We start from the raw sequence: 23,314 nt of genomic DNA on the forward strand, positions 1-23,314 counted from the left end.
GGATTTTAGAAATATTTCATGGTGTTTAAGCTGTATTTGGTTTGAAATCCCGTTCTTACCCTTACCCTTTTCTTTTAAACAAAACTCAGCCTTAATTGACGGAATGCTAACGAAAAAGGGCTAACTTGCAAGAATTTAGAAGTTCAGATGGGTCCTTATCTCCGAACAAAATCCAGGAGGCTATATATCACTACTCCTTTAACTTTAACACAGAGGTTGTTTGTAATTACCCTTTTAAATTCGGAATTTTTAGTATTTAATCCACCTATGCCTAAATATTCACCTTAACTGTGCGATTGAATTATGAATTCTGAATTCTGAATGATAGAAACCCCCTTTTCTTTAACTAATGGCTGTTGGAGGTTATTTGCATTGGCAAAAAATTGGGGGCCCACTCTTTTAAAGAAATGGGGCCCAACTCTGAAAAGTTGAAGTTGGTGAAAGTTAGCTTTGTGATTAGATTAGATTAAATAATTAAGGGTGTCCCCACCCCACTTGTCAAAAAAAAGATGATATATCAATGCATAGCATAACCGTCTTCCTCAATCAATTCTACGTAGGTATTCAATTTTGGCTGCCTAAGAAATCTAGAGGGACCCTTGTTTGGTTGAGTCAACTTGGGCTTCAAACGAGACGGTCTGAACGATGAGGCTTAAGTCATGTCATGCACATTCATTACTTGTAGCATTTTTCCATTAATAAGGTTCCATTTGGTTCGTGGGAATAGGGTCTAGAATTAGAATTGGAATGAAATATTTAGATTCCAATTGTTTGGTTGGACATAATTAGAATTCCATTTTCCTTCTTGTTAGAATGGCATTTCCCAATTTAAAGAAATGTCCATTTCCTATCTCTACTTTGAGAATGAAATCTTATTGCTGCTGATTCCAATGCTTATTCTCATTTTTATCTGAAATAAGTAGATTATTGGAATAGATCATTCTGATTCTGAGTCTAACTGCAAACCAAATGGACCCTAAGGTTGAGTTTGGAAGGAGTACAAATGTAAATATGTAGTGTAAAACCTTATATTTTGTATTATTTTGTATGTATTTACGCTGTACATATTTGCATTTGTACTGCTTCCAAACTGAGCCTAAGTAATTTAATTACTCAATTAAGGCCCGTTTGATTTGTGGGAATTGGGGTCTGGAATCAGAATTAGAATAGCCCATTCCTATTCTAATTATTTGGTCGAACGGAATCGAAATCCCATTCTCATTCTTGCTGGAATGGAAAATGATCGTTCCCTTTCCCTCTCTTGGGAATGAAATACTGTTCCTATTGATTCAAATTCCCATTCTCATTCTTGTCTGAACCAAACATACTATGGAAATAGACTATTCCAATTCTGATTCCAAAGGATTCCAATTCCAGATGTGAACCAAATGGACCTAATATTTGAATGATTCTCAGAAGTCAGAAAAATTGTTAAATCAAATTTCATTTTCGCAAATGGGTCCGTACTTTTTATGAGGAAGAGAGTGATATTGATTAGTTGTTTATTTTCTGATTTTAAAGAAAAAAATCAAAAAGTTGATTTTGAATTGAGGAGAATATTCTATCATGAGCATCAGAATGATTTCAAAACAATTATGGGTTCGCATGTAGGGTTCGAATTTAATAAGTTTTACAATCTTATTAAAAAATATTCAATCATATTTTTTAAAATATTAATATATATATATACACACACATATATACATTATTTTAGTGGGGATCCCATGGGGCAGATAAAGGGGTCCCCACAAATGGGGAATGCTCTCTCCATCCCGTCCCCACCAACCAGGATGAAAATTTCTCCATTTCCATCCCCATAGGAGATAAATCATCGCATCCCTACCTCATTCGGAGTGGATCCCCACACGGATCAGAGAAATGGGAAAATTTTCCATCCCGAAAGCCAAGCATTGCATTCTAATTGAAAACATATTATAGTTGGGAAAGAATCGATAAGTATCATTCCTGTTTAAGAATCTCAGAAGATTATCCTTCTCCATTTTTCCCTTGTAACTCTCTCATTCACTCTTCTCAATTTTCTGCTCAAATGCCTCTCACCAACTGCAAACAATGAATCAGGTATGTCCTTCCCCTGCTTTGAGAGCGCAAATATTATATTCTTTTTTGAATTATAGACTGCTCAATGAACACAGTCCCGTTTTTCTGAGAAGCCCTGTTGTGGACTACCTGTTTTTCAGTAAATAATTAATAAATTGGCAACTAATTATTTTTCACTAATTTTTTTAAAAAATTTAATAATTACTATATTATTGAAAATAATTATTTTTATTAATGACAGTTATTTCTAGAAAATAAATTTCAGTAATTATCATTAATTATATTTCTATAGTAGTTATAATAATCTGTTTTACCGAAATTAATTTTAGATAGTTCTTCTAATCAAGAATTTAATTAATTATTTGTTAGTAACTAATTATAACTATTTAGTTTTTGTAATTTAATTTTCAAGAAATCAATTATTTACTCATAAATGTATAATTAATCTAGATTGTTTGCATAATTTATTTTGTTTTTGTTTATTCGGTCAAGTTTTTGATATGATACCTGCTTTTGTAATTTTTCAAAAGAACAATGGAAATACTATTGTTTATTAATAAAACAATATTCATTAGATCCAGATATCATCGGCTATAGTAATTATTGTTTTTTAAGCTATGTCGACCTTTGAAAATAATAAAATAAAAACTCCCCTGACATCTTTCAAATAATAGTTAATCAATTTTTTGATTTTTCCATGCATCGCAAGGGGTCCACTAATATCTTTATTAGAGATATTTACCTTCAATTTAGTGTAGTTGATAAAAATTAAATATGATAACATAATGTGAGCTTATATGTTACCCTTTATTTGATGCAAGCAATATCTACATATATATAGGATTATATAATAATAATAATAATAATAATAATAATAATAATAATAATAATAATAATAATAATAATAATAATAATAATAATAATAATAATAATAATAATAATAATAATAAAATTAGATTGAGTCGGGTTAAATCCACATCCAATCTAATTGTTATTTGGATGCAAACTCTAACATCTAAATATGAGATAATTGGACAAGATGTCTGCTGGATTTTAATCTTATTAGAGATTAAATCTAATAGGGTTTAATTGATAAGTTACATGAAAAACATACATGCACACATATTTTGGAAAATTGTTTTTTTTCTTACTAAAACCAGTTTTCAATTTGTCCCACATTGGAAAATTACTAGGACTGTATTTGGAAACAACGCAAAATGGAGTGTAAATCCCAGTTCAGGGTAAATTTGCACTCTAGTTCACTTTTGCCTGTGTTTGTCAACATTATATTTATGCATTGACAAATGACAAAAAACACATTTTTCAATGCATATTTATATTGATAATAAGATGTAAAAATACTTCAATAAAAAAGACCTAAATTTGCATTCAAGTGGGCTTTTGATAAAAAAAAAGGGATAATAGAATATAAGGGCAACTTTTTGCCCTTAATATCAATAAAAAATACTACTTTTATATAATAACCAAAAAGGGGTATTTTTTGGGGGAAATATCAAATAAAGGTAGTGTCATTGTTCATCATCTTCCTCTGCCTATAAGTCCTCCAACGATGGCCTACCACCCTATCAACTAAAACTGTGTAAATCCTCTTCCTCGACAACCGTGTACTAGATGTAGAGAAAGACGATCGTAAACTTCAGGTTCACAAACCTCGTCAAGGCAAAGGCCTACAGTTTACAGATCTGTGCTTCAAATGCAGACAACGTGGTACATCGGTACTTGTCGCTGTGGGAATTGTAGCGAATCAAATTAGGAAGACGGTGTACGTCGGTACTTCCTCCAGCATTGGTAGTTCTGCTAGGTTCACATCAATTGATGTATTCTGGGTTTCTTCTTTAGTTGCACAAGATAGAGTGGGTTTCTTCTTTAGGTGCACAAGATAGAGTGGGGTATAGCCTCGATGGATGGATATTTCCATTTGAACGTTAATGGAAGTTGAGATGTGCAGTTCTTCAAAGCTAGATACAAAGGCAAAGTAGTCCATAGGAATGCCTCCTCTGCTCCCTCCTACACTATCGAAGCGGGTGAATACAGAGGCAGAGGAGGAAGACGAGTGACTGCCCTTTTATGATATTTTTCTAATAAAAGTTGTCCCATTTTGATTATATGTAAAAGTATTAATTTTTATTGATATTTAGAGCAAAATGTTGTCCTTATATGTTAGAATCATTAAAAAAAAAGACATATGCTTTATTGAAATTCATGTTTGCATCCATTATAGCTAAAAGTCTATTTGGTAAGAAGGTAAATTTGTTTGTGCAAAACAAACCCAACTTTGCAATTTATGTGGATCGTTTTACACTCTACATATTTGCATTCACATTTATTTAAATCGTTTCCAAACGCAGCCTAAATTTGTTTTGGTTTTAAAATAGGAGTTTATTTACACTCCTTAAAAATATAAGAGGAGAGTATGGAGGCTTGCTATTGCACAACATGCACGTACGCGCGTGTGTTGCGCAATGAGGTGCTTTAGAGGCTTCACAATTGCATGATTTGCAAAGAGTGACTTTGACTTTTGGTGCGAGGCTGACCATTGAAACAATGATTTGATCAGGTGTGATCAAGAGGCACTATCCAAAGTTAACAGTCATTAACTGTTAACTACCTTTTAATAGTCATAATGTTTGAAATTGTGACTGTTCAATGGACCTTTTCTAAACTAGCACCTTCCGCTACTCCATGACTCTTTAGAAATTATTTAAAAAGTGTAAATTAAGTAAATGAACACAAGCTTTTCGAAAATCACTTTTGTTTCTCTTAGTTTGATCTACTACCATCTTACAGAAGGTTCTTTGGAGACTCTTCAACTTGGCTGGTTGCAGATTCTCGCCCAAGACTCTGTTGTATCTTAGGAACGGATTTGCTTATAACCCAATATCAAACTCAGTAAAACTGAGTGGGGGGCAAATAATGTTTTAAGGATAATATCTTTAGAAATGTCTCAGAGCTTCTCCTCCAAGTTTCTATGACCCCACTTTTCCAACAATGTCAAATTGGGTATCAGACTTTTGGAGTAATTGTCTATGACAAATTAGGGAAGCCTAGATATTCACACATTATTTTCAAGTGTACACTCATTTACAAGAAAATTACAAAACTTGTACCTCTTATGATGGAAACTAAAAAGTCTATATATGATCATCAAAAAGAAATGAGGAAAAATAGTAAAGTAATAGAAATAACATGTAACTACTCTATACTCTATGATTCAAATATTCAGAGTCCAAATTGATTGGGTAAAGATCATGGGCAGAAGTAGAAGACCCAGTCCAAGGCCCATCATTTAACATACGCTGGGTCTGGCTCTCACTGATACTATGGTCTTGGTTCTGTTGATAATAATTCATCAATTCCTTGTCCTTCTCCTTATCACTGAAGCGACTTGGCTCTGAGACAAACTCATGAATAGGGAGTCGGCCTTCAATCATGCTCACCACAGCAGACATGGGGGGCCTTAGTTGAGCACATGGGTTGGTGCACATGAGAGCCACATTAATCATGGCCATAACCTCTTCCCTGTTGAAATCTGATCCCAACCTTGGATCCTTTAGATCCATCAAATTTCCTTTCTCTTTCAGAATAAGGGCCTAGAAATTATTTGAAGAAGAAACAAGAAAAAAACCATAAGCCTAACTGATCTGATTAAAAGGTTGTACAATGAAGGCCAAATGTTTTTTATCAATTAAGAAATTTTGAATTACCCAATCAAGAAGATAAATGCGTTCCTCCTTTGGCCTGAAACTAGTGTTAGACCTCCCACTGACAATTTCCAAGGTAACAACTCCAAAACTATAAACATCTGCTTTGTCTGTCAAGTAACCCCTCATTGCATACTCTGGTGCCATGTATCCACTGAAAAGTCAAGATTAGTAAATAACATACTATTACAGTTGAATGTGTGATAAACCCATGAAGCTAAGTAGTTATTACTTTTGTCATAGCAATGGGTCTCATTAAAACCCTAATATTTTCTAGGTATGAGATTCAAATGTAGCTCAAATTAGTAATTTAGCCTGCTTTGATTTCTATAACTGAATGATCAATAAAAATTTCAAGAAAACTTGACAACTTCTTGAATTAGTCCATAAAAAAAGGTCTTCTAATCAAGTTAAGTGGGGATCCTTAATTTCTACAAAAATTGTCCTGTTTCTACCACATAGATGGAAGATGCATCTCATCCACCTACACCAGGTACGAAAGAACCATTTGGGATTGGCCATCTATTCACTTGCGAAATTGAGTATTGAAATACCAACAGGTGATGTTTTAATATAAAACTTATCTAAAAAGCAAGGGTTATTTTCATCATGTGCCAAGGGGTTAAGGCTTAACTTTGGCCTATTTATAAACTAACATGAAGAAACTCCAAAGGCCCTTTTGGTCTCCAAAGATAGAAGATTCTATTTCCTTTTCTCTTGCCTTTCTCACTAAGACATCATGAAAAGAACTCACAACGATAAATAGTGAAGACAAAACATGTAGCATTAAAACTCACAAAGTTCCAGCAATTCGAGTGCTTATGTGAGTGTCCTCCTCATCGTCAAGCTTGGCCAATCCAAAATCAGATATCTTTGGGTTAAGATTTTTGTCAAGAAGTATGTTAGTAGCCTTGATGTCCCTATGAACAATCTTCAATCTTGACTCTTCATGAAGATAAGCCAAACCTCTTGCAATTCCAACACAGATCTTGTGCCTAGTTGGCCAATCTAGTTTCAATTGGTATTCTTCCGGGCCTTTACACCATCAATTTTACAAAATTCAAAGTTAACTATTGTATTTGAAATATAGTAGTGCTAGAAAGAAATGAAGTAGAAGAAGAACAAGAATGAAGTCAAGCAAACAATGTTGAACTTACCAAACAAGGCACGAGCAAGGCTATTATTTTCCATGTACTCATATACTAGCAATAACTGATTTCCTTCAATACAACATCCATAAAGCTTTACAAGGTGAGGGTGTTGTAGAGCAGAAATCATGCCTATCTCATTCACGAATTCACGATTTCCTTGCTTCGATTTGGAAGAAAGTTGTTTAACTGCTATTATAGTCCCATCTGATAAAAGTCCCTACATTTGAATAATAAACTAATAATGTACAGTTCCTTCTACTTAACATTTATAAGAAAGAAACATGTAGACTTTGATGAAAGTTGAGAGTGATACATTAAGATAGTGTCATCTTATGTACAATACCTTGTAAACAGACCCAAAACCGCCTTCTCCAATCTTGTTTGCCGCATCAAAGTTGTTTGTTGCAGCTTTAATTTGCCTTAGTGTAAAGGATCCAGTTTGTAGGTCCAAGCCTCTCAAATCTATTAAGGGAGCAAAGCTATATGTGAGATGTGTCTTAAATACAAAAAAAATGCTCTTACCAAGGAATACAAAAGGAGCCTATTAACTTTCATGATGTCTAGGATTATGTAAATAGAAAGTAATTAAGACATAACGAACTTGCATTTTTGAATTTTGAAATTTTTGTTAAGACTTAAATGTAGTATAAAAATTATAATATTTTATTGAAGGAGAAATTTATTTACAAATAATCAATTAGATTCCTAAAAATCACAATAATAATATCTAAATGGATTAATGAAATTTCAGTAGGATATAAAAAACTAAAGTTGATTAGTTTCTGCTAAGCTGCTATAGTCATTATTAATTGTTTTATAATAGAGGAGCATCTGCTACTTTTTTTTCTCATAAAGTACTAATTACCTTTTCAATAGATTTTTCTAAGACTTCAGAATTGGTTAGCTTGTACCTTTGTCCATTGTATTTTTGCATCCTAAATAGCCTTTCCACCAAAGGATACCCAGAACCAGGAAGATAAAGGCCAACACTGAAACCACAATTCCAGCAACAACACCTGTTGATACCTTTCTACCTTCTGAAGGAATTGGGAAGTCTGCAAGAATAAACAATATCAAATTCTTGCATACCAAATTGTTGAAAGATGAATGTTTCATAAGTATCACCAATTTATTAAAAGTTGCATGATATTGTGAAATGCTAGGTTAACAAGAACATTATAATTGTATGACTTGTAAAGAAATATCCAAACCAGGAGCAAGAAGTCATCTTGTCTATATTGTTATTAGTAAGATCACCTTTCATTCATAACCAGTGTTCATTTCCTTACTTTTCTCTTTATTGCTCCCATGATTGTTATGGAGACTTGAGAGGATAAAACAAGAACATTGATATGGTGTTTGTGCAATAAATGCATATTAGAGTTACTTTTCCTTTTCCCAATTAAGAGCTCTGTGATGGCCAAACCCTTGTGGTGTTAGCATTTGCCTTATGACAATTCATTTGAGTTTATTGTTTGATTTAACCTTTAATTGTAGATTACAGAAATTGCCTATAGGATATGAAAAAAACATAATGATGAATAGGTACCATTTAAGTCAAATTAGTCAATAATTATAGCATACTATCAATGCATACAAATTGTCTCCTATCTCTACTCTAGATTAGATCAGTACTCAAACAAACTACTATTAGAAGAGGAGGTCATGGAAAAGCATTCAACTTACTAGGCTCCACAGAGATAGCTGACACCAAGGGACCATAAACTCCTCTTTCAGGAATTGCAGTTGTTCCTTTTCCAGCCCAATAGAAGCGAATTTCCAAAGTTCCATCTGTTACATTAACTTGGTCGATTGTTTTAATGAATGGCTTGCCTGCTCCACCTGCTTTATCTACTATATTGAAATCTTTCAGTACCCATTGTCCCTGTAGCAAAACAATTATAGTTAAATCTATCATATATGATATACGTATATCTCTATACAATGATTAATTAACATCTACCTGAATATAAACATCAAATATACGCCTTCCAAGGCTACTGTAATTTCTTTCATTTGTAAACATGATTTCTGCAAAGTGGAGTTTGACTTTGTAACTTCCTTTCCTCATACAATACCCATAATATGTGAGAGAGATTGGAGAAGTACGTGCTGTCTTATATAACGTAGACTCTGGTGAGTTGTTCAACAGGCTATGTGTATTTGTTACTATAAAGTTATTTTTGTCATTACCATCTGTAAAGTAACCAGTGTTGCTAAGTGCCCATACATCTTTACTCTGCGACGTCATTGCAGAAGATGTTGAAGGGTCAATATGATTTTGATCAGCTGCATATATATAGTTGCCTATAGTTTCTTCTCCTCCACCACAATTTATATGGAGTTTGTATCCATCTAGAACAAAAGCAATAACATTTTAGTGATCATATGACAATAGCCACACCAAAGGTCAATGCAAAAACAATATCTTAGCTTTGTATTTTATTGTTTAATGGACTTGGTCAGTTGTTGTATCTTGTTACTTTGTGACATCTTTGAATTGCTTTATATTGTTCATTCTATCAACTTTTGATAACAACATCTCTTAATGATGTCTTTTTCATCATCCTTATTAATGTAGAAAAAAGATAAAAACAACTACACTTTAAGGGGGCTTTTTACCATGTGATTTGCTTTTTGTGTTGCCTTGGCTCAAAAAATAAGTGAAAACCATTTGGTTTAAAAATAAATTGTTTTTCAAAACAAAAATGCAGAAAACATGTTTCCCCAAACATGTATATGTGTATGTTTTTTTTTGTTTTCAAAACTGAAACAAAAAACATGTTCTTGAATTCCAAGTTTCAAAATTATGTTTTCATTTAGTTATTTAATATCACATTCCATAAATCAGAGAATTTCTTTGCTACAAAATTTGTTTTTGTTTTAAAAAACATTATTTGGATGGTTTAAAAAACATGTATTGTATTTTTTAAACAAAGCCAACTTGTGTTTGCCTTTGAAAATAAAAACAGTGTTCAAAACATGTTTTCTCTTTTATTCCTATTGTAGTGATTTCAAAAACAAATGAAAACAAAAACATTCTTTTTGTGGAGCATCCCCTTAATTAGGCCTTCCCACATGGGTATGGTATATAGAAACATCGTTTTAGCAAATGTACCTTTAAAACAAAATTTTAGTCATAATCCATAAGATTATTACCACTCTAACATGCATAAAGGGTTAGAAAATGTAATACTAAATGCTCCCTACCTAAGAGATTTCCTGAAATGAAGCCAAATATATTGAATCATATGAACCAATTGATGAATTTCATTTCAAATATTTTTGAGATTTAAGAAAATTATTAAGTATTTCTTTTTTTCTTCATTTCTTACAAGAACACAGTTTTTAGAACATCACATTTGATATTTCTTACACATTGTTTACACATCTAGGTTATGTTTGGTACTGATGGTGCAAAATTCGGTCACTCCTAGCTAGCACTCGCGTGGCTCCCGAAAGGTACCTGAGATGAGGAAGAAGAAGAAGAAGAATCCCTGGGGGGTTTGCCCGGCGGGAACACTCCGACGATTAAGTTAGTATTCTGTGTAGGAAGCAAGGAGAGGATACAGGCTAAGAGTGAGATCGCGCAAGTAATCCAGACGATACCCGTTTTCTGAGAATAGACTCCTTATACCAGAATTCCGTTGCATCAGGCCCACTGGCCTCTGACAGGGTAGGTACAACCGCCACTGTCAGCCTGCCATAGCCGTTACAGGTAGGGCTGAGGTGGCGCACGCGGGGCCGTCACTGCTGGGTTCGTACCTGTCAGGTGTACGACGCTCTCTAAAGGTGGCAGGCATGACGCTCTCGGGCAAGGGACATGGCGGTGGTTCCAGACCTACCGGGTACGGTGGTTGGGCAGGAGGCCTTCCTGTGGTATGCCGAACTACCCTTTCGCGAGTTACCTTGTGTCGGGTTGTCCCGTGAGCGGCGAGTTGTCTGTAGCAAGCTATGCCGAGCTGTCTGGCCCGAGGTGTCTTCACCTCGGGGTGTCTAGAGATGGGCCGGTGTGTTCCTATCTGGGAGTGGCCCGAGGTCCATTGGGAGGATGTCGGGTATCAAAAAGGTCAGGGTACCCCGAGCTCCCGGGCACCTCGAAGTGCCTTAGCCCCGGGGAGGAGGTGTAGGTAAGGCGGCTCCCGGCGAGTAGTTTATCCGCCCAATTACCGAGCTGAACTCAGTGGGACCTTCCCTCTGAGTTGCGGCTGCATCTGTTGCGTTGTCATGCTGAGTCACTGCTTAAGCAAGGTCACGCCCACGTGTACCCGTGCTATGAGGTTGGGCCAAATCACCCTCCATCAATTGCCCCCCACTCCCTGCGTTGGCGGGGTTGGCCCAGCGCGGGGAGGTTGTGACACGCCGGGTGGATTTGGCTTCGGTGCTCATGCCACGCCATCACACGCTCCATCCAGCTGGACCGGTCCAGTGCCCGGTTCGATCAAAAGAGGCCCGAGTCACGTTCAATTTACGTGCGGACCTCACGCGATTTGAACTTTGCGGACATCAAAAAAGCGCTAAACCGTTTTCGCCTCGAGGAGTCCGCAGTTGTGGTTATAAATTGGGGGACCCTTGGCCATTTCTTCGCCACAAAGCTTTCAGCGTTAGTGTTTGAGCTCGTGCCAGAGGTCTCTTAGCTCGGGTCTTTCAGTTCGTCCCGTCTTCCCAGTCCAGTCGCGTTCCTTTGGTGAGTTCTCTCGAGCTTCCTTTTCCCTTCATGTTTGTTTCTTTCCCTTCAGCTCGTTCTGTCGTCTAGCGTAGGTAGCCTGGCTAATGAGCCCAAGGTGGGTACCTCGGCTCAGGGTTGCTCTTCGGCTGCCCAGCCACCCGATGTACGGGTGGCTTCGGGTAACCTGTTATCCACCTCTAACCGAGGTCGGGTGCCAGACCAGTTCGGCCCTTCTACCATGACCTCGGAGAGGCTCTAGGACCTCATACAGAGGTTCCACCTTCCCGGGGAGTACTCATACAGTCTCCCTATCGGCAACTTCCCATGAGAGAACGGTCCTGATGAGATCGTGGTCTTCAGGGAGCACTTAGTAGCCGAACTCCGACTCCCTCTTCACCGCTTGATTGCCGAGGTGTTGGTGCACTTCAACATCAGTTTGGACCAACTTCACCCGAATTCCATACGGAATATAGTTGGGACCATTTCTCTTTGATTTGACCGATCTCTTCCTATCGACCTAGACGTTCTTAGCACCATTTTGGCCATAAAGAAGAGTGCTTCGGGCACTCTCCCCAGGCACAGATGGTCTTATTACCTGTCTCCCCGTCCAGGTTTCAAGCTCATGCATAGACTCCTGAGTAAAGTCCCGGCCTGGAAGCAGAACTACTTCGTAGTTCGGAGCAGCACGGGGTGACCCTTCCCTACTGACTGGAGGGTGGCTGTTCAAGACCCCGGTGTCAGCCTAGATGGGAAGACCAAGAAGGAGCTCCAGTCGCTGGCTCAGCTCGGGTTAAATTATAAGGAGTTCACATCCGAGGAGAAGCTCATCCAGGCCGGCTTGAGCTTGGGTAGGTTTTGTTTTACTTCGGCTTTTTGTTTGTATGTTTACTTCGGTATTTTCTAACGCCGAGCTTCACTGCAAGTCCCATGGAGGCGGAGAAGATTGACACGTAGAGACTCTTCCGCCAGATGAAGAGAAAGAAGCGCGTAGCCAAGAAGGCGCGCGTCGAGTCTCCCCAGGCCTTTGCCGAGACTCAACCTTCACAAGCCCCAGCTTCGGAACCCGAGCTCCGAGGTACTCCACCCGTCATCGACCTGGAGGGAGACGCGGTGCCTCAGGGGCCCGAAATGGTGACGGGGCCTTCTGCTAAGTCCACCGAGCCAGCCGCCGGGAGTGCTACGGAGGCTACTACTGAGGCTCATCCCTCAGAGGCTGCCACTGGGGCCCGTTCTGCTGACACTGCCGCCAATGCTTCTGAGGAGTCCACCCGTGACGTGGAGATGACTGTGTCTAGCTCGGAGGGTCAAGGGAGCCGAACTGTCTTGAACCCTCAGTGCGGCCTGGAGAAGAGCAAGCTGGCTGCATATTCGGAGGAAGTCTCCGAGTGGGCTGATTTCACTCCTGGTTAGCTCGGTGGCCGAGCTGCCACTCATACCATGGTGGTGAGTTTTTGAGTTTTTTTTTTTTGGTTCCCCTTTTGACCGGTCCCCCTTTTGCAGGTGAATTCAGCCATTCGTGTCTTCACCCTTCAATCAGATCGGCACCTGAGGCGGGATCTAGAGGCTGAGAAGTCATCCCGTGCAGCCCATACCGAGCTAAGGGCCATTCACGGGCAGATCCACCGCTTAGAAAGTGACGCCTCGACTTAGAAGAACTTCATCGAGGTGCTTTTGGCGGAGAAGAGCGAGCTGGCCCGAGATAAGGATAGATTGAGGGCCGAAGTGAGCGGATACAAGGTCGGCCAAGAGGTCTTGAGGCTCGAGGTGGACACCCTCAAGGCAGAACGGGATGCTCTGAAGCTCGAGGTGCAGGGCCTTAAAGAAGCCAAGGGGAAGCTGGAGCACGAGGTGGAGGACCTCCAGGAGGACATTAAGGAGAAGACGGCGATCTTCGTAGATGCCCTCAAGGAGACCAAAGTTCAAGCCGTCATCGATTATGTCAAATCCTCGAGATTTGACGACATGATGATCGATGCCTACCATAGGGGCTTCAAGCTCAGTTGGTGGTTGATCAGGCACCTCTACCCCGAGCTCGATACGAGTGCCATCACCACTTCGCGGATCACTGATGACATTGTGTGTTAGTCAAAAGATGATCCGAACTCTGAGGATGAGGGTGCTGACGATGAAGCAGAGGATGTTGGCCCAGTTACTGCCCCCGAGGAGGTCCGTAACAAAGACAATGAGCTTCCGAGATAGCTTGGTCCCTGTTTTACAAACTTAGTCTTCTCTTTTTCTTTTTCTTGTAACAAGAATTTTGTAATGGAATTTTTGTAATAAAAAGTTCACTTTGTCAAACACTTGTGCAATTTTTTTCTTGCTTGCCGAAGTGGTTGCTTTGTTCTGAGCTTTTAGGCCATCAGGTTAATTACCCGAAGTGAGGGTTCCTTAGTTGTCATGACCCCAAACTATGTTTGGATACTCAGTAGGGGCAGCCTTATGCACACCGAGGTGAGTGACATAGTAGGGTGCATACCCGACCTGTCTACACCTGGGTTAAGTTGACATCAGTTATCCTGAGCGGGTTCAACTCGTTGCATGCCGGGGTGGGTCGTACGTCACAAGGTTCGTGCCCGGACTGCCTGCATCTTAGGCATTGCAAGTACTTAGCTTATGCCGGCGAGGTGACTAGGCCTTATGTGGTGCCGAGATCTTTCATTAGCTCGGTGTTTTAGCCCTTAGGCTGGAGGAGTGGCTTATGATCCGCTCTCTTAGAATCCTCTGTGCCGAAGAGGCAACAGGGTTTTATAGCGCCGAGACCATGTCAGCTCGGCATTTTGGCCCTTAGGCTTCGGGAGTGACTCGTAGTCCACTCAGTGATTTTGGCAGTTTACAAATAATATTGCCTTGGGTTGACAATATTCCATGCTCGAGGTACTTGTTTCCCTTCGAGGGTCTCAAGCTCATACGTTCCTTCTCCGAGTACCCGTTTCACTCGGTATGGTCCTTCCTAGTTAGACCCGAGCTTACCAACACCGGGCTCAGGTACCATAACTTTACGAAGGACCAGGTTGCCGACGCGGAGGTTCCGCCTCTTGACCCTGGCGTTATAGTACCGAGCTACTCTCTGCTGGTAAGTTGTGGTCCTGATGTACGTGAGGTCCCTTACTTCATCGAGTAGGTCAAGGTTGGTATGTAGCTCATCTTCATTTGTCTGGTCACTGTATGCTTCTAGTCGCAGTGTAGGCACTTCGATCTCTGCAGGGATAACTGCTTCGGTGCCGTAGGTGAGGTTAAAGGGGGTTTCTCCCGTGCCGGTCTTCTCCGTGGTCCGGTAGGCCCATAGAACACTGGGTAGCTCATCTGCCCACAATCCTTTAGCTCGGTCCAATCGTGCCTTCAGTCCGCGGATGATGGCTCTGTTTGTGACTTTTGCCTGACTGTTTGCTTGAGGGTGTGCAACTGAAGTAAAATTCTATCGGATTCCCATGTCTTGGCACCAGTCTTGGAATTTGATGTCCTCGAACTACTTGCCATTGTCAGAAATCAATACCCGCGGTAGCCTGAAGCGACACACGATGTTCTTCCAAAAGAAGTTTTGGACGTTCCGGGCTGTGATCGTTACAAGGGGTTCAGCCTCTACCCACTTGGTGAAGTAATCCACTACTACTACTAAGAACTTCCTCCCACCCGTTGCAGGCGGGAATGGCCCGAGTAGATTGATGCCCCATTGTGCAAAAGGCCACGGGCTGGTGAGATACTTGAGGTCGGCAGCGGGTTGGTGGTGAATATTGGCGTGCTTCTGGCATTTGTCACATTTTCTAACGAGCTCAATGGCATCTGCCTTCATTGTTGGCCAATAATACCCCTATCGAAGTGCCTTTTGGGCGAGGGCCCTGCCCCCCAGGTGTCTGCCGCACAGACCCTCATGAGTGTCGTGGAGTACGAGCTCGGCTTCGGTAGGTCGCAAGAAACGCAGGTAAGGGAGCGTGTAGGATATCTGGTAGAGCCGTTTGTCTATCATGACGTATTTGACTACCTGGCGCTGCACCCTTCTGGCTACATTGCGATCTGCAGGGAGGGTCCCGTGTAGCAGGAAGCTCACGAGTGGGTCAATCCAGCTCGACTCTGCTTGAACGACGGGAGCAACCTCCTTTGCCCCCCCAAAAATGCTAGGCCGAGGCAGGTCCTCTATGTACACAATTCTCATGGTGATGTCACTGGTGCTGGCTAATCTGGACAGGGCGTCGGCCTCAGCGTTCTCCGACCTAGGGATTTGTCTGATGAAGTGTAACTGGAAGTTGAGCAGGGCATCTTTGACTTTGGCTAAGTAGGTGACCATGGTTGGCTCGCGAGCTTCGTACTCGCCAGTGACTTGGTTGACCACGAGCTGGGAGTCGCTGCAGATAATGATGTACTTGGCTCTTACCTCTCTGGCTAAGGCTAGTCTAGCTATCAACGCCTCGTATTCCGCTTCATTGTTGGATGCCACAAACACGAAGCGTAGCGCGTACTCCAATTTCGTGCCACTTGGGCCGTGCAGGACTATTCCGGCTCCGCTGCCCTGTTGGTTCGAGGAGCCATCTACGTGAAGGATCCAGGGCTCCTCATCCCAGTTTGCGCTTGGCCTAACCAGGAGAGGTGCTACACTAGCTACTACCTCACGGGACTCAGGCTCAACCGGCCTGGGAGCTCCGGGCTCACCCGAACTGGGGATCTCGGGCTTAACCGGCCTGGGAACTTCGGATCTAAACATGCACTCGGCGATGAAATCTGCTAAGGCTTGGGCCTTGATAGTAGTTCGCGGCTTGTACTGGAGGTCATACTCGCTGAGCTCGATGGCCCACTTCGTCAACCGACCGGAGACCTCGGGCTTGAGTAAGACTTGCCTCAGAGGTTTGTCGGTCAGGACAGTAACAATGTGAGCCTGGAAATACGGGCAGAGCTTCCAAGCTGCAATTACCAATGCGTATGCTAACTTTTCTATCTGCGGGTATCTCGTCTCTACTCCCTATAAAACTTTACTAACAGAATAGATAGGCCGATGGACCCGATCTACTTCCTTTATTAGTACCGAACAGACCACCTCGTCGCTCGTTGAGAGGTACAGTTCTAAAACATCGCCCTCCTCGGGCCGGGTTAAGATCGGCATACTAGCGAGGTATTTCTTGAGCTCGTCAAATGCGAGCTGGTAGTCTTGGGTCCATTCGAACCCCTTGCTTTTAATTGCTTTAAAGAAAGGCAGGCAGTGGTCCACTGACTTGGACATAAAGCGGCTCAGGGCGGCTATGCGGCCATTCAGTCTTTGGGCCTCCTTCAACTTCCGGGGCGGTCTCATATCTAAGATGGCCTTAATCTTATTCGGGTTGGCCTCAATGCTACGCCGGTTAATGATGTATCCTAGGAATTTGCCCGAGGTAACACCAAAAACACACTTGTTTGGATTCAGTTTCATGTTAAATTGTCTCAGAATTTGAAATACAGAATGCATGTCTTGTATTAATTCATGTGAGAACTGGGTTTTGGCAACCATGTCATCTATATAGCATTCTACTTTTCTGCCAATCAATGGCTTAAACAATTTATTTACAAGCCTTTGAAAGGTTGCCCCGGCATTTTTCAATCCGAAGGGCATAACCTTGTAACAATATAGGCCGAATTCCGTGATGAAGGCAGTCTTTTCCTCATCGACCGGGTCCATCCTGATTTGGTTGTAGCCCGAATAGGCGTCTAAGAAGCTTAGCAACTCGTGCCCCGAGGTCGCGTCCACCAAGCAGTTGATTCTGGGGAGGGGGAAGCAGTCTTTTGGGCAGGCTCGGTTTAGGTCGGTGTAGTCGACACACATGCGCCACTTGCCATTGGCCTTCTTCACCAGAACCGGGTTGGCTACCCAGCTCGGGTAGTGGACTTCTCTTATGAAGTCGGCTGCGGGGAGCTTTGCGACCTCCTCGTCGACTGCTTTTCATCGCTCTGGGGCTAGGTTGCGTTTCTTCTGTCTAACGGGCCTAACTACAGGATCAGTATTGAGTTTGTAATAAGGCTAGGGTCAATACCGGGCATCTCGGCCGTAGACCATGCAAAAATATCTAAATTTTGAAGTAAGAAACTTACCAGTTCGGATCGTAGAGGTTCTTGGACGGAAGCACCGATCTGTAGCGTCCGAGCTGGGTTTGCTACTGAAGTCGAGACTGCGACTGTTTCTTCCGTGGGTGCAGCTCGTTCTTCGCCTTGCTCCACAGGCCAGTCTAATTCGAGGTCATCGGCCACCTTGGTCTTTCCCTTCAGGGCGGCAACATAGCACTTGCGGGACTCGAGCTGGTTGCCCCGCGCTACCCCCACACCGAAGTCTGTAGGGAACTTCATTGCCAAATAATAAGTGGATACCACTGCCCGTAGGACATGGGTGATTGGCCAACCTATTATGGTATTGTATGGGGAGGGGGTCGCGACTACCGGGAAGTCGTGGTTGAGTCTGACTGCATAGGGCAATGTGCCGACTTCCACAGGTACTGTCACTTTCCCAAGGGGATTGACTTCTTCTCCACTAAAGCCCACCAAAGGGGTGTTCGCAGGCTTCAAGTCACTTCCCTGCAACTGAAGCTGGTCGAACGTGGATTTGAAGAGAATATCCGCCGAGCTACCTGAGTCAACAAGTACGCGCCTGACTTCGAAGTCGTTGATCCTTAGCTTTATCACAAGCGCGTCATCGTGGGGGTAGTGGACCCCTCGCGCATCATCCTCTGTGAAGAAAATTGGTTCCTCAGTCTTCAGTCGTTTTGGAGGAGTCTGTTCTTCTCGGGCAACTTCACGAACTGAAGTCTGGACCCGCTACTGAAGTACAACCTGCGATGACCGAACCTCCCACTATCACATGGATGGTGCCTTGCACTGGCCTCTCTTCTGGAGGCTGCCTCTGTGACTGTTCGACCGGCCTGCTGCTGGACTCGGGAGCATCCTTACCGTGCTCCCCTTGCCGACCTGCCCTATTATTATTATTATTACTTTGTACAAAGTTCCTTAAATATCCGCGACGGATGAGCTCCTCTATCACATCGCGGAGGTTTTTACAACTTTCGGTAATATGACCGTGATCTCTGTGAAAACTACAATACAAGTTTCTTATTTCTCTCATTGGGATTCCACCTCAGGTGAGGTGGCCACTTCACGTACGGAGCATCCTTGATCGCCATTAGAATCTCGGCCCGCTTTGCATTCAGCGGGGTGTAATCGGCTCGGTCCGCCGTAGGAGCTCGAAACGGCTGGGTTGGCTTTGCCCCCCATGCTGAGTCCTTCTTCTTTCGGCTATCCCCTTGGGTGGAGGGTTCCCCTTCTCTCTTTCTTTTTTCGGGCGTGCCCTCGCCCTTCTGGTTGACTTCCTCCTCTGTCACTATGAACTTGTCCACGAGCTTGAGGAAGGCAGTAATGGTCTCCGGCTGGTCAAAACCCATATGCCACTTGAACTCCTTATGGGTCACACCCTTCTTGGCCATGGCGAGCTGTACCGCGGGGTCTAGACGCAGTATCTGCATGCACGCGTCATTGAATCACTTGATGTAGCTTTGGATGGATTCACCCTCTTTCTGAACTATTCCGAGGAGGCTTTCCTTAGTTCACGGGCATCACTTGCTCATGATGAAATGGGACGTGAAGGCTTGTGCGAACTGTGCCCAGCTTCTTATCGAGCCGGGTGCAAGGTTCTGGTACCATGTGCACGCCACTCCTCTGAAGGTGGTGGAGAAGGCCACGCACATGCAGGACTCACTGGCCCTTGCTAGGTGCATCTGTGACTAGAAAGCATCCACGTGATCATTTGGGTCGAACGACCCATCATATTTGTCGAGAGGGGGGAGTTTGAAGTCTCTGGGCATTGGAACTGCCAGGAGCTCGGGAGATAGGGGAGAGGGAATTGAAAGGAGGGGAACTTTAACTTCACCCGAGTTTACCTCTTCTCGGCCTTTGAGCTCGGGCAGACTGTAGGACGTAGTTCGGCAAGCTCAGTGGTGGCGTCTTTCTCTCTTGGTCGGCTCCGCGTTGGTGTTGCTCGCCTCCGTACTGTCGGGGATCGTCTGCGCAGGAAGCGGCTCTGGTTGCTGGTGATGGCTGCGGACAGAGGGGTTCTGCTTAGAGTCCGTGGCCAAGGCCTCGAACCGGTTCTCCAGGAGCGGGGCTTCGAACTGCGACTACTGGGGTGTTGTAGACCTGGCGAGCTGAGGTCTGCCCGAACTGGACGCCCGCGGTGAGACCGGGGTGGCCGGCCTTTCTTGTCTGCCGCGGGAGGAGGCCTGGCTCTTAGGGAGGTTTTGGGAGGCTTCTCCTTGGTGAGAAGGATGTTCGTCCTGGTGGCGAGGCCTACCTCGCTGTGAGGCCGGGTGCCGCGGAGGGAGCTGCGGCTGCTGGAGCTAAGATTGAGGCAGTTGAGGGAATTGCTGCTGGTAGTGGAACTGGGAGACGTGGTGCAACACTTGGTGCTGGTAAAGTTGGTATTGCTGGAGCTGCTGCACCTGTGCTTGCATGGTTCGCATGCACTGCATCAGGTCGTCAAGTTGGTTCTGACTGGCCGCCGGGGGGACGACAGTCAGTTCCGCAAAGGTCGTTTCAACAGGGAAAGGAATGGGAACACCCACAGGCGTTGTTGCTCGTGGCACGTTCAGGCTAGGGACCCCGTCCACCGAGAGAGGAATGGTGAATTGCCCAATGCAGACAGTGGGAACCTGGGGTTGTTCCCTGGCGTTATCCATCTCCATGTTGCATCCGATATTGCTCGAAGAAGCCATGAGTGATGAGTCTTTTAGAGAAGAAAGAACTGAGATGGTTTAGAGGAAGGATTTTAGAAGCGTTCCCACAGACGGCGCCAAATGATGGTGCGCAATTCGGTCACTCCTAGCTGGCACTCGCGTGGCTCCCGAAAGGTACATGAGATGAGGAAGAAGAAGAAGAATCCCCGGGGGGTTTGCCCGGCGGGGACACTCCGACGATTAAGTTAGTATTTTGTGTAGGAAGCAAGGAGAGGATACAGGCTAAGAGTGAGATCGCGCAAGTAATCCAGACGATACCTGTTTTCTGAGAATAGGCTCCTTATACTAGAATTCCGTTGCATCAGGCCCACTGGCCTCTAATAGGGTAGGTACAACTGCCACTGTCAGCCTGCCACAGCCGTTATAGGCAGGGTTGAGGTGGCGCACGCAGGGCCGTCACTGCTGGGTTCGTACCTGTCAGGTGTACGACGCTCTCTAAAGGTGGCAGGCACGACGCTCTCGGGCAAGGGACATGGCGGTGGTCCTAGACCTGCCGGGTACGGTGGTCAGGCAGGAGGCCTTCCTGTGATATGCCGAACTACCCTTCCACGAGTTACCTTGTGCCGGGCTGTCCCGTGAGCGGCGAGCTGTCTGTAGCAAGCTATGCCGAGCTGTCTGGCCCGAGGTGTCTTCACCTTTGGGTGTCTAGAGATGGGCCAGTGTGTTCCTGTTTGGGAGTGGCCCGAGGTCCATTAGGAGGAGCTCGGGTATCAAGAAAGTTCAGGGTACCCCGAGCTCCGGGGCACCCCGAAGTGCCTTAGCCCCGGGGAGGAGGTGCAGGTAAGGTGGCTCCCGACAAGTAGTTTATCTGCCCAGTTGCCGAGCTGAACTCGGTGGGACCTTCCCTCCGAGTTGCGGCTGCATCTGTTGCACTGTCACGCTGAATCACTGCTTGAACAAGGTCACGTCCACGTGTACCCGTGCTATGGGGTCGGGCCAAATCACCCTCCATCAGGCACTATTGTTGTTTTTACTTGAAACCTTTTGGGTTGATCAATAAAAATTGGTGAGAGATATGTCTTGTCACATAAATATATATAAGAGTCACTTTAGCTAGAATGATTAGTCTTCACCCCGTTAAGAGCAAGAAATGTAAATTTAATGTTTCTATAAATAGGCCTTTTGTTTCAACTATAAACAACCTGAAAATATAGTTATATGCCAACTTGTTTTGAATTGTTGATCATACAAAAACATTTCAGGTAGAAGGTAGGGAGGTTTTACTAAAATCACATAACAAATTTGTGAGCCAATAAATGCAAGCATCAATACTTTTTTTAATTTCAATAACATATACTTACATCGTTTACAGGGAAGTTCCTGCTGGCATAGAACAGCTGCGCTTCTATATCATCATGAGGTTAAAAACAACTCAGTGTCATGATATTCTACATGAATTCTTTTTAGCTAATAAAAAGCTAAGCTACATGAAATAGACAATCCACAAGTATTTCTTCACTATTTCTAAAACCCATGATTTAATTCTCTAGTAAATAAAAGCTTAAACTTACGAATTTTTTCCCAAAAAGTAGCTCCGAAACAAATTCCTCCTAAGGAAATAGTAGAAAAAAGCTAAACTTAGCAACAAAATAATAACCACATCAAGCTAGAAATTGATGTAACTAAATTACACACAAAAGTTCTCTTACTTTTTCTGTGAGCAATAACTACCTTGCCCTTGACTATTTGTTGTAAAATTGTTGAAAGAGAGATCGCTGTATTTTAAAGTGGAAAAGAACAAACATTTTTTATGAGGTAAACACTACAAAAAATGGTGTTATGTAAGTTATTAATAACTTGTAATTCAATTTTATTTCAATTATATTTTTTACAGGCAACAAGTATATATGATACTATTACTATCAAGAAATTGGGAAGAGAACCTTACATGTTAGCATCTCCTTTTTCCAGCATCCAGGAAGGAACAAGACCACTTAGCAGGTTTCCAGTTAGAAATCTAGACATAAGCCAAACTAATGAGATTATGTGGTTTGCGCCTTGCACCAGCAGTACCTTAGCATCATGATTCATGGGAGAGGCAGGCGATAATCTTCTAGAAGAAAGTTAAACCCACAAAATATGATTACTTACATGCAATCCACTTTTTTTAATAAGTTTGTAAAGTTCTTCGGAATTTCCCCAATCAACTTGTTAAAGCTAAGGTCTCTGCAAACAACAATGAATTTGAGTATAATGAAGGAAATGATTTAGTCCAAAATGAATTTTTTCCTGAAACAACCTAATGTCTAAAGGTTTTCATCACTCAACAATTGTTATTACTAAAAATATTGTTATATTTCTTAGTTATATTATATAATATAATCTTAAGGGGCCGTTCGTTTTATTTTTTTTTGGATTTTGAGAGGGGAAAAGTTTGGTCAAGTTCCCATTGACCAAGAACCTCATGCTCTTTTATCGGATTTATGTGGGGACCCAGGAAAGTTTATTTTCCTAGGTATCATTTATTCGGGTAAGTGATACCCATCTCCTAGGTGGGTAAATAACTTTCCCACTTAGGGGAAAAGTTGTCAACACTTAAATGGGATAAAAATGCATCTTTTAATAATGGATTTTTATGGCTAAAATGGTCATTGCTTTATTTACATGAGAAACAAAAGAATATGGCTAATTGCACTTACCCAAGTAACTGCATTTACTTGGGTAAATAACTTACTAAAAAGCGAACAGGGCCTAAATGTATGTACTGTATAATGCAGTCGGATACTTGCCTTATGGGTTCTGATAAGGCCATAAAAGTTAAATTCAAATGCCATATTTAATATTGATTATGGCATTTGGTCAATGGAATTGTGAGTTCCATTGACCAAAAAACCCATGTTCATTTTTTAAATTTATGTGGGGATTAAGGAAAATTTATTTCCTAAGTAGAATAAGTGATACCCATCTCCCAGGTGGATAAATAACTTTTCCACATGGGAAAAGTTGTTAATACTTTGACAGGAAAAAAATGCCCCTTTT

At 42.5% G+C, this 23,314-nt stretch overlaps 1 protein-coding gene across 5 annotated transcripts in view; it reads right to left on the reverse strand.

Annotated features, from left to right (window-relative positions):
- Positions 1-5,052: 5,052 nt before the first annotated feature.
- LOC109114230 (putative leucine-rich repeat receptor-like serine/threonine-protein kinase At3g14840) overlaps positions 5,053-23,314 on the reverse strand; it is a 29,493-nt gene continuing 11,231 nt past the window's right edge. Inside the window, exons 13-26 of one of the 5 annotated variants that reach the window (XM_088901904.1) lie at positions 22,427-22,501; positions 22,224-22,292; positions 21,985-22,050; positions 21,847-21,885; positions 21,637-21,680; positions 9,125-9,286; positions 8,895-8,962; positions 8,618-8,816; positions 7,843-7,986; positions 7,275-7,393; positions 6,938-7,148; positions 6,578-6,815; positions 5,784-5,934; positions 5,054-5,669 (exon numbers count right to left, since the gene is read on the reverse strand). In XM_088901904.1, coding sequence (XP_088758030.1) covers positions 5,277-5,669; positions 5,784-5,934; positions 6,578-6,815; positions 6,938-7,148; positions 7,275-7,393; positions 7,843-7,986; positions 8,618-8,816; positions 8,895-8,962; positions 9,125-9,286; positions 21,637-21,680; positions 21,847-21,885; positions 21,985-22,050; positions 22,224-22,292; positions 22,427-22,501 — 1,978 coding nt within the window. In that variant the 3' untranslated portion in view covers positions 5,054-5,276. Of the gene's footprint in view, positions 5,670-5,783; positions 5,935-6,577; positions 6,816-6,937; positions 7,149-7,274; positions 7,394-7,842; positions 7,987-8,617; positions 8,817-8,894; positions 9,287-21,636; positions 21,681-21,846; positions 21,886-21,984; positions 22,051-22,223; positions 22,293-22,426; positions 22,502-23,314 lie in introns of all 5 variants that reach the window. The other 4 variants (XM_088901901.1, XM_088901902.1, XM_088901903.1 and 1 more) reach the window with 4 other exon arrangements.

Source organism: Nelumbo nucifera, chromosome 3, assembly GCF_055504915.1.
Source record: "Nelumbo nucifera cultivar China Antique chromosome 3, China Antique-T2T, whole genome shotgun sequence".
Lineage (NCBI taxonomy): Eukaryota > Viridiplantae > Streptophyta > Magnoliopsida > Proteales > Nelumbonaceae > Nelumbo > Nelumbo nucifera.